General features: G+C 38.4%; 1 protein-coding gene across 4 annotated transcripts in view; it reads left to right on the forward strand.

Annotated features, from left to right (window-relative positions):
* Positions 1-11,518, forward strand: part of COMMD10 (COMM domain containing 10) — a 176,730-nt gene that overhangs the window by 75,732 nt on the left and 89,480 nt on the right. Inside the window, exon 6 of one of the 4 annotated variants that reach the window (XM_028493148.1) lies at positions 7,187-7,843. The exons of the other annotated variants lie outside the window; for them this stretch is intronic. Within the exon in view, the coding sequence (XP_028348949.1) occupies positions 7,187-7,204 (18 nt within the window). The 3' untranslated portion in view covers positions 7,205-7,843. Of the gene's footprint in view, positions 1-7,186; positions 7,844-11,518 lie in introns of those variants that run through there. 4 annotated transcript variants of the gene reach the window in all.

Here is an 11,518-nt window from a genome sequence, read left to right on the forward strand (position 1 = left end):
TTCCAGGTCACTTATCCGTTCTTCTGCCTCAGTTATTCTGCTATTGATTCCTTCTAGAGAATTTTTAATTTCATTTATTGTGTTGTTCATCATTGTTTGTTTGCTCTTTAGTTCTTCTAGGTCCTTGTTAAACGTTTGGTGTTTTTTCTCCATTCTGTTAACAAGATTTTGGATCATCTTAGTATCATTACTCTGCATTCTTTTTCAGGTAGACTGCCTATTTCCTCTTCATTTGTTTGGTCTGCTGGGTTTTTACCTTTCTCCTTCATCTGTTGTGTATTTCTCTCTCTCCTCATTTTGCTTAATTTACTGTGTTTGGCGTCTCTTCTTTGCAGGCTGCAGGTCCGTAGTTCCCGTTATTTTTGTTGTCTTCCCCCAGTGGCTAAGGTTGGTTCAGTGGGTTGTATAGGTTTCCTGGTGGACAGGACTGTTGCCTGTGTTTTTTGGTGGGTGAGGTTCGATCTTGTCTTTCTTGTAGGCAGTAACGAGTCCGATGGTGTGTTTTGGGGTGTCTGTGAACTTATGTTTTTGGCAGCCTCTCTGCTAGTGGGTGGGATTGTGTTCCTGTCTTGCTAGTTGTTTGGCATGGAACTTGCTGGTCCTTGACTGGAGCCATGTCTTAGTGTTGAGACGGATATCTCTGGGAGAGGTCTTGCTGACTGGTATTACATGAGGCTGGGAGTCCAGTGTCCTGAACTCAGGTCTCCCACCTCCGAGGCTCAGGCCTCATACCTGGCCAGAACACCAAGACCCTGTCAGCCACGTGGCTGCTAGTGCTGGAGGGTCTCCTGCAGAGGCAGGGGGTGGCTGTGGCTCACCGTGGCGACAAGGACACTGGCAGCAGTAGTTCTGGGAAGTACTCCTTGGCGTGAGCCCTCCCGGATTCCGCCATTAGCTCCACCATGGAACCTGTGGTCTCTGTTGTTGGTCGCCTCAGGCCAAACAACAAACAGGGAGGGAACTCAGCCCCACCCATCAGCAGACAAGTGGATTAAAGTTTTACTGAGCTCTGCCTTCCAGAGCAACACCCAGCTCTACCCACGGCCAGTCCCTCCCATTAGGAAGCTTGCACAAGTCTCTTAGATAGCCTCATTCACCAGAGGGCAGACAGCAGAAGCAAGAAGAACTACAATCCTGCAGACTGTGGAACAAAAACCACATTCACAGAAAGATAGACAAAATGAAAAGGCAGAGGACTATGTACCAGATGAAGGAACAAGATAAACCCCCATAAAAACAACTGAATGGCGACAAGGACACTGGCAGCAGTAGTTCTGGGAAGTACTCCTTGGCGTGAGCCCTCCTGGGGTCCAATAAGCATGTTTTTAAATGTAATTCTGGCTTCATGTTTATCTATGTAATTTTATAATCCCAGAAACAATAAAATAACCAAAAGGGAACCAATATAAAAACGAACAGTATTTCGCTATAAAAGTTCCTAAAAGAGCTGAGCTAGAGTTTGCCACTCTTTCCAGGGTAATTATCTGAAATACTGAATATAGCTAAGCATTACCAAATATATTCTTATGGGCTTCCTAAAAAGAAATTCTCAGATCCTGTTTTATCTTTTGCTACCTACATTAATTGAAGAAAAGAAAAGAAAAGGAAAGGAAAAAAATAAACTTCCCCTCATACCCTGATTTCATGATTTTGAAAATTATGAAATTATTTTAAGGTTTTATTACTTAAAAGAGTATTGCTTTATTTATCTTGCTTGATATAGACAGAGGAGTTGTCAGAGTTAATCAGTCACAGGTATTAAGGATCTACTTATCAAACACTGTGCTGTGTCTTGCTGAGTTTGCAACTAGTTGTCACCTCAAAAATCTGCCCAGAGTCACACTACTGGATAATGTCAGAAGCAGAGTTAGAACCCACATGTCCTGACCATAGCAGAGTATTTTCTGTTTGTAAGCACCTGTGAGCATATGTGGAGTGGGCTTGATTCAAGACACAGTGGAAGAAGTGAGATGTTGAAGGGTATGAACAGGTGGTGGGGAGAAGAGCTGATGTTCCATGAGGGAGAGAGGTTAGAAGCCTTGGGGAAGAATAAAGGGAGCAGCCTAATGAGAGCAGAAGGCACGTAGTAGGAATTGTTAGTAACCTGGGGTTGGATTAAGGAGATCCTTGCAAACCATGTACTTTTTATTTTGTAGGCCCTGGAGTGCTTTTATAGATTTCTCAAACAGAATGACTTGATAAAATTGTATTTTGGGAAGATCATTCTGTGATGGTGAGCATGAAGGATTGAAGTAAGGTAATACCAGGGGGTGGAAAGGCAGGATAGATTGAGCTATCAGGTTGTCATAGTAGGAATGAAGTAGAAAATTCAAACCCACAAGGCGTGTCTAGGGAGAAAAGCAATAGGACTAGATTTTAGTTTAATACAGAGAATGAAGGGAAGAGTGTAGAAGAATTGTGATCCTGATGCTGCTGTTCCAGGGAACACATTTTGAGAGCCACTGTTACAGATATTGACAGACGCGTTTGAAGTTATCCAGATGAGAATGAGAAGGAAGATTTTTTTAATTTAAGAAAGTGATCTTTAACTTCTGGCATCCATGGTCTTATATACCACAATGGTAGTGTGTTATGAAACTGGCCAGCATCTCAGCATTTTTTCATTTGAACTTTCCATTATTTATTCATTTATTCGATAAATGTTTACTAAATATTTAATATGTGCTAGGCATATTTAGAACTGGAGATAAAGAATAAGACAGACTTAGCTCCTGCTCTCATGGAGTTTACATTCTCCTGGGGGCCACATATAGACAAATAGGTAAACAGGCAAATTATGTAGTTGCCAGTTGAAGTATGTCATGTGAAGCGCACAAACAAGGGAAAGAAGATAGTATCAGAGACCAGACTCTGTTAGGTATGGTGGTCTCTGAAGAGATGACACTGAAGTTGAAACCCAAAAAAGAGAAGGAACTAGGTCTATTGAGAGGAGGAGGTGGGAGTATTATCTTAGACAGTTAAATATTTATAGGCCCTAAGGCAAGATGAAAAATCTTTATTCTAGGAACTGAAAGTAGACTAGCTTGCTTATAAGTTTGGGGAAGCGAGGCAGGGGAGAGGTGAGGGAGAAAGAGGAGAGAAATTAAGGGCAATCCTTGGCTTTCTGGTTTATGTAAATGGACGAATAGTAGTATTGTTTACGGAAATGGGAAGAACGTGTGTGTGTGTGTGTGTGTGTGTGTGTGTGTGTGTGTGTGTGTGTGTAGGGTCAGGGGGAGCTCAGCTGTGTTTTGAGAGTTTCATCAAAGAAGCAGTCAGTGAAAGTGCAGGGACATATATACACTACCAAATGTAAATTAGATAGCTAGTGGGAAGCTGCCGCATAGCACAGGGAGATCACCTCTGTGCTTTGTGACCACCGAGAGGGGTGGGATAGGGAGGGTGGGAGGGAGGGAGACGCAAGAGAGAAGAGATATGGGAACATATGTATATGTATAACTGATTCACTTTGTTGTAAAGGAGAAACTAACACACTATTGTAAAACAGTTATACTCCAATAAAGATGTTAAAAAAAATCATTACTACATTTAAAGTAAGATTACACAGTAAGATTAAGATTACACAGAGAGGAAACTTTCATTATTACTAAGAAGATTAGGAGATCCCCTAATTTGGGGGGTGTTTAAAGTAATATTGGTACCCACAATGATTAAAAAGTTAGAAAGTCAAGTAAAAGATTAAAATTCTTAATCAAATGGAAAAAAGGCAGATTGTCCAGAAGGGAAGTGAAAATAATAAATTAATATGTAATCATAAAGATAGATTGGGGCTTCCCTGGTGGCGCAGTGGTTGAGAGTCCGCCTGCCGATGCAGGGGACACGGGTTCGTGCACCGGTCCGGGAAGATCCCGCATGCCGTGGAGCGGCTGGTCCCGTGAGCCATGGCTGCTGAGCCTGCACGTCGAGAGACTGTGCTTCGCAACGGGAGAGGCCACAACAGTGAGAGGCCCGTGTACCACAAAAAATAAAAAAATAAAAATAAATAAATAATAATTTTTTTAAAAAGACAGATTGTTGGTGAGAGAGGCCATGGGCTCTTCAGAGAATATAGAAAATAATTACCACGGACATAGAATATCTAACATTATCGTTGAAATATGAAATGTTAGTATTCATAGGGGTTACTAAAGCGACAATGTCAGAATTGAAAGGAAAAAGCAGTTTCTAGGACCTAAAACCTAAAAATCTTAGCAAACTCCTTGAGAATAAAATTTAAATGCCTAGGGCTTCCCTGGTGGTGCAGTGGTTAAGAATCCGTAATCCGTCTGCCAATGCAGAGGACACGGGTTCGAGCCCTGGTCCAGGAAGATCCCACATGCCGCGGAGCAACTAAGCCCGTGTGCCACAACTACTGAGCCTGCTCACTAGAGCCTGCACACCACAACTACTGAAGCCGGTGCGCCACAACTACTGAAGCCTGCGTGCCTAGAGCCTGTGCTCTGCAAGGAGAGAGGCCACCGCAGTGAGAAGCCTGCGCACTGCAACAAAGAGTAGCCCCCGCTTGCTGCAACTAGAGAAAGCTCATGTGCTGCAACAAAGACCCAACACAGCCAAAAATAATAAATAAATTAAATAAATAAATTTTAAAAAAAAATTTAAATGCCTAAAATAGTTTTTAAAATCTGGGTTTAGCTAGCTCAATGCCCTAGAATTTCAATGACTACATAGAAAATTAGCTCATTAAAATGAAAGTCAATCTTGTTTTTATTTTTAATGTGATATTTCCCAGATCTCTAAGGGACCATTGGAAGGATTTAAATATTCCGTATCCTTATGAAAGTGAATTATATAGGCTTCCTTGAATTTAAAAAGTGTAAAGACTTTCCAAGCAGTGTTCAATTTAAACTTGTGGCTTTCTTTCAGAAGGAAGCTCTGTTCTGAGAGAATACGGTTTTGTTTACATTTGGAAGAAATAGACATTGGTGTTTTGTTTGCCACTTATGTATTCATCATACTTAACACAGTGCCAGACACATAGTAAACTTTTAGTCAGTAGTTGTTGAATGAATAAATGAATATGAATTTTACATTCAGTTTTGCTTTTTCTGGAAAGCTGATAATCTACAAAGCAGTTCATTTGTGGTATGTGAGGAGATCTCTCTCCCATTAGTGCATTCAAGTATTGTACAGTAGCAGGGCTATACCTAAATAGTGTTAGTGTTGATCAGAAATGAGATAGAACATTTTTGAGATTGTGTTTCCATGCATTACAGTGGCGACTGATGTTATTTTAAGCCAAATATAAATTCTTTTTCGAATTTGTGTGAATTTTGATCATTTTGATCAGTCTCCTGTTTACAGCTAATAATCTACAGTCGACTGTGTCATCCCTCAGTTCCAAATATGAAAGGATTGAATTCATGATGCTTTTGAGAAGAAATACTGTAAAAGAATATTGGAAACAGTTATATGAATAATGAGATATGCCAGGACCTCATTTTACTTGGATTATTTTTGAAAGTTTAGTAGATGTACTTATTACTCCAGTCATATGTAGAAAAATGACAGATATTTCTATCTGTCCATAGTTCTCTATTCTTAAAAAAAAATCTAGCACATTCTTTTGTATTTACTTCCTAGTTATGTATTCATACTTCCTTTATTTTGCTTAGTTATGTATCTGACTTTTTTTTTTCCTGAAGCTCTTAATTAAAATCAACTTTTCCTCTACAATACTTAAAATTAATTTGGGCTCCTTTTTCTCATGATCCTGTTACTCAGTGATTGTTTTCTCAAATACTTGTTTCCAAGACCTTTGTTAGTTTTATGTAGACATATTTCAGTTGTTGGAGTTTCATCTCCTGCCAACCTTTCTGGGTTAATAATACTGCTTTACCCTGGCTTGTAGGATAGAACCTCATCAATCATGTAGATGTAGAATAGGACATAAGGAACACTAAAGAAGCAACATCATCTTTTATTCTAGCAGCAGTGGAGAGGATCATTATTTACCAAAAGGAAACAGATTGAGCAGAGATTTGACAATGTTAAGTGCTATTATTATTTTTTAAAAGTTATATGATAATTCTCAAGCGTTGAGCTGTTTTTAATGTTTTTTATGCAAAAACATTTTATGGGCTTTTAGCCAGAGAATTTTATATATAAATGGTAATAGAGAGACAGCGTAACATTTATGAACTTGGAGGCAATGTGATGTAATGGACTTGGGACTTTAGGAGCAGATGCTTTGAGTTCTGACCCGTTCACTTAATAGTTTTGTAACTGTGGTCTAGTTACTTGACCTCTTTGGGCCTCAACTTCTTGTTTTGCAAAATGGAAATAATATGATTTATTCTCCAGAATTTTGAGGGAGTTGAATGCAAGTATCTACACAAAATGCCTAATGAAACTTTTGGCACATTAAGTTTTTCTCCAAAGACAAATAGATCCTATTGCTAAGTATAGAAAGGAAGACGTAAAAAAAGTTTCTTCATGATTTGCTAGAGCTTTGTGCCCATAGATCTCTATGTTGTCTTAACCTGTGATCCATAATGATCCCAACAAGGATGTGTGTTTTAAGAAGGCATAGAATTTTTACTTTTTTGTTCACTTTGAACAAAAAGTCAGTTTGTGCTCTGAGGTCCTAGGTGGCTGCTAGATGCAAGGATATGGGAAGATGGAGTATGGGCAAGGCGAGGTTAACGGGCCCCTGGTCCTACTTCCACCTGTATTTTTCTGTTTTAGCTTTTGTATTTATGTGGACAGTATTGTTTGAACAAAAGGATCGGTGTCTTTCAAGAAAGTTTGGAAAACCAAGAGCAGGCTCAAGCATACTGTTCCTTGACTTCCCTTTCTCTCGGGTCCCACTCTGCTTTCTCCTTAGCCTTGGTAGGGCAGGGAGGAGGGAAGAGTTTTCCAGGCTGTCTTCTTGATAGAGTTCTCAGCCAACAAAACATCACAGAAGAAGGGTCCTATGCAAAGAGGGCACTTCTGGTAGAAAAGTTCCTTGACTTGCTTAGCTCTAGGATTGATCTCTGCCCATACAGAGGCACAGTTTGGGCCATGATCAGAAATTTTCCAACTTTGAAATAACAAAAACAGACATCTTGCCTCTGATTACTTTCTCCTATTTGTCCTTATTGAGAACTCTTTGATTGACCTTTACTATTTTCGTTTTCTTCTTTATCTGTCGAAGACTCTAATCCATCATTTACTCTCTTTTCAGTGTCCTAGTCTTCCCTGAACCCACCAGCAAGAACTGTGCTTCTGGATAAATCTATCTGACTTTACTCTGCCATCAAGCATTAAGCATTGTTGGAGAAAATAACACACTGGCTGATGAGTTGCCTAACAATTTCTTGAGCTCTGAGTTCCTTCTCTTTCAGTTGTCCTAGTGACTTCTCTCTCCTCCATCATCCTCTCTGTTGGCCTCTTACCATCAACACTTAAGCATGCCCAAATGAATCCATCAAATAAAAGTAACAAATGAATCCATCTGCTATTTGAGATGCCACCCTCTTTCTCATATTCTCACAAACTTTTTAAACAAGTTGTTTATTTTCGTGGTCTTTAGACCATTCCAATACTGTTTCTGCTTTTGTAAATTTATTTTACCTTCCTGCTTAATAATGCTTAACAGCTTTCTCATTACTTTATGAGAGAGTCTCATATCCCCAGCCTTACATTCATATCATTCTGTTTCCCCTTTTCTTGTCATATGCACTCCCTTCATTTCATCAGATATTCCTAGTTTTTTCTTCTCTCTCTGGGTTTTTACAGGTTCTGTTTCTTCTATCTAGAAAACACTCTCCTCGATTCCCCCAACTCCTCAAACATACTGTTCACAGTTATCAAATGTCATTTCCCAAGAGATTTTCCCTGACCTGACCTGACATGCCTTAGTCTTCCTACTTTATACCTTATCTTCATAGCACTTGTCACATTTGTAGTAATTTATTTAATGTCTTTCTTCCCATGTCTTTTAGTGTTAGCTTCTAAAGAGTAGGGATTTCATTGGTCATAGGGCCTGATACTTGTAAGGAGCTCAAGACATATTTGTTGAAGAAATGACTGAATAAGTGAACAACTTTATTTCTCCATAGCTCTGTAGATCAGTGTGTCTTTGACCTTATGAAGCTTCTTTTCATTGGCAGTGTATAATAATAAGTTTTAAGTGGATGTGCAGCAATTAGTTCCTCTACTAGAGTTATTAAGCAGTGTACTCAATAGGGCATAATAGCTGTATAGCATATACACTTTTTCTTTATCATCCTCTGCTGTTTGCTTTTTAAAAAAGCTAGAAATATATAATAATTTCAAACATTTTTATTAGGAAGCTGAGTATTTTGTTTCTTATGGCATTTTAAATTAAATCACATATTTATTGACTACTATTTAGTGAATGCCCCTAAATGAAAAACTAAAATATAGGTAAAAGATTTTTATCAATTTTCCAAAAATTTTTTTTCTAAAAATAAAATACACTTTAAAAACAGTTAAGGAATACATATATCCAAAAGACACCAGAAATTCTGTTTTCTACCTAAATATATTAGACTTTTCTCAGCTCCTAATACTCTAGTAAATAAAATGTTATAAAACTTTTATAATGAAGAACAATTTGACAGCTGAAAGTACAGCTAAAAGTATAAGGTAAATTAATGAATATATAAAGGAGCAGAGAGCAGTGACATTGTACTCATTTTGTAGATTTCTCATTTCTACACAAAATAATAATGGTATGTGCATTTAAGTACAGTCAAATATTGCACATATGTACAGAGATTGCTACCATGTTTTATGGATTAGTAAAGAGTGTTAAGTGGAATTCTGAAGATATTTTAGTGTTTAAAAGTAACCTTTATATCATTTATAGAGCTACTTTAGTGCTGTAAAAAAAATCCCCGTCAACATATCTACATGTGAATATGACAAAGAAGAATGACAGAATTTGGTTTACCACTGGGAAGCAGATTAAATGATCACTTAATTACTTCTCGTATTAACATCTACATGTAACTATATTCCCAGCATATTCTAATTCAAACTCAAAACAGAAATTTAGAAATGAATGTAGTTTATATTTAACTGAGTTGAGAAAACATATGGTAGTAATTAAATTCTGCCTTTTTTTTTTTTTTTTTTTTTTTTTTTTTCCGGTTCGCGGGCCTCTCACTGTTGTGTCCTCTACCGTTGCGGAGCACAGGCTCCGGACGCGCAGGCTCAGCGGCCATGGCTCACGGGCCCAGCCGCTCCGCGGCATGTGGGATCTTCCCGGACCGGGGCACGAACCCGTGTCCCCTGCATTGGCAGGCGGTCTCTCAACCACTGCGCCACCAGGGAAGCCCCTGCCTTTTTTTTTTTTTAAACAAAGCTTTTTTATGAATAAAATTGCTGGCTTCCAAGTACTTGTACTTTAATTAAAACAACAACTGTACATTGTAATCCAGATTTTCCTCTTAAATACTTCCTTTATATCTTATACTTTATTTTCTTTAAATTATAACTCTGTGTCTTGGGTAGAATTCTAAGAGGGTAATAATAATGGACTTTACCCTGCAATCAAAAAAGCAGTGTGGTAATTTAGGAGCCAAGTGACAGCTTTTTCCCTCCAGGTATATAGATCCATAGTCTGGACAGGAATCTTTAGGAGTGAGATAACACGTCTTTCTGTCAGTTTACAACAGAATATTGACTCTGTCAGTTTCCAGTAGCTGTAATGGAAACTAACCTAGATGAACAGTGCTACTTACTTTGCAGTAAGTGACTGACTACTTGACCCATTATACTCATGGTGGAGAGAAGTAACTTGTTCATGACCTGCCATAATCTACCCCAGCAGGTCAAGCTTTGATTGCCTCCTGTTTATTGATTGCCTTAGTATGTCCGTTTGAATTAAATTATGTGGTAGAGGCAGGATATATCTGGGGGAAAGGAGATGGAGTTTATTTTTAAGGAATTCTTTCTGCAGGAATTGGAGCCAAGAGTTGATTCGGAATAATCCGTTTTTGCTTATTTTCTACCAATAATTGTGTGATTTGGGAAATATCTTTGATAGGTTTTTTTTTCTTTAATGAAAACAATCTATCGCTCATATAGTATCATGGTAAAAACATTATTTGCCACATAATTACTTAAACCATGCTTTTATGAGAATAATAAATTACATTTATTAAGGGCTTATTATATGTTAGGGTTTATTCTAAGTGCTTGAAGTCCTACTTCTACTGTGGAAGCCATAATGCTGCGATCATGCCTCTCATACCTCTTGATACAGTTTGAGTTCAGGCACATGATTTATGCTCAACTGGTTAGAAATCTCTGCATGAAACTTCACATCTGAAAAAAGCAATACAAAGGAATAGGGGACAGTTACAAATGAGGCACTGGTACCAGCAGTGGTAGTGGTGCCAACATTCTCAGCAGAGGCTTCCTAAGCCAACTTTTCTTTCCTTCAGCATGATTTTCGTGGCATTTCTGGCCTCCTAGTGCTCTTTAGTTCCAGCTTGTTTCCTAAGTCTGTTTCTTCAGCTTCATCATTTATGTGTCCTTTTCTGCTTAACAGATTGTACCTGCTCCTGCAACCAAGAACTCTGACTGGTACAATTATTAGTGGCAATAATTGGGCTTAATCTCTAACTATCTGGAAATATATCCTTTTTTTTTTTTTTTGGTAGCTACAGCTGTCAAAACCCTGAATTTCAGTTAACGTTGTAAAAGGGAATTTGAAAGGGGGAAAGTGTAGGTTTTAATTATTTCAGTAGTGGCATCAGAAGGAAACAACGAACATCTAATTAAGAATACTATTTTCAAGGAATTGTTCATATATTTCCACTCTAAAAAGCTTAAAACATTTTTTTGTAGATGTTATTTTTTGTTCACATAATTTTTATTATGAAAAGATATAATTTGTATTGGGCATGTATTCCTGATATTATGGAAAACATCCCTTTGATTTTCTTTTGAAGAATCCACCCCTTCCTTGCTCTTAGGGTAAGGCCACACCCACCAGCCAACTCAGAGATGGTGTATGTGACCTATACCTAAGCAATCAGCACATTGTGTCTCCTTACATACATGGATTGGTTCAGATTGGGTGAGTATATATCAGTATATACTGATAGAAAGATGGCTGTAGCAGCTTCAAGCACTACAGCCTCACACATCACATGGAGCCTGAGAAGGAGGCCAACATATCAGAAAGTAGAACTGAGAGGATGGAGGGAGAGAAACTGAGTCCTGATGATATATTTTGAAGCCTAAATCCAGCTCTGCCTGAAGCCATTCCTACTCATACATTTTAATCCTTTGAGCCAATACATTACCTTTTTGCTTATGCTAGTTTAGGGCATAGGTTTCTGTTGTTGGCAACCAAGAGTCCTAGTTTCTTTGGGATGTAAATGATAAATCATCTTGAATTGGCATCATGGATTATTGCCACCACATTTTTTTTTTTTTTTTTTTTTTTTTTTTTTTTTTTTTGTGGTATGCGGGCCTCCCTCTGCTGTGGCCTCTCCCGTTGCGGAGCACAGGCTCCGGACGCGCAGGCTCAGCGGCC

Source organism: Physeter macrocephalus, chromosome 8, assembly GCF_002837175.3.
Source record: "Physeter macrocephalus isolate SW-GA chromosome 8, ASM283717v5, whole genome shotgun sequence".
NCBI lineage: Eukaryota > Metazoa > Chordata > Mammalia > Artiodactyla > Physeteridae > Physeter > Physeter macrocephalus.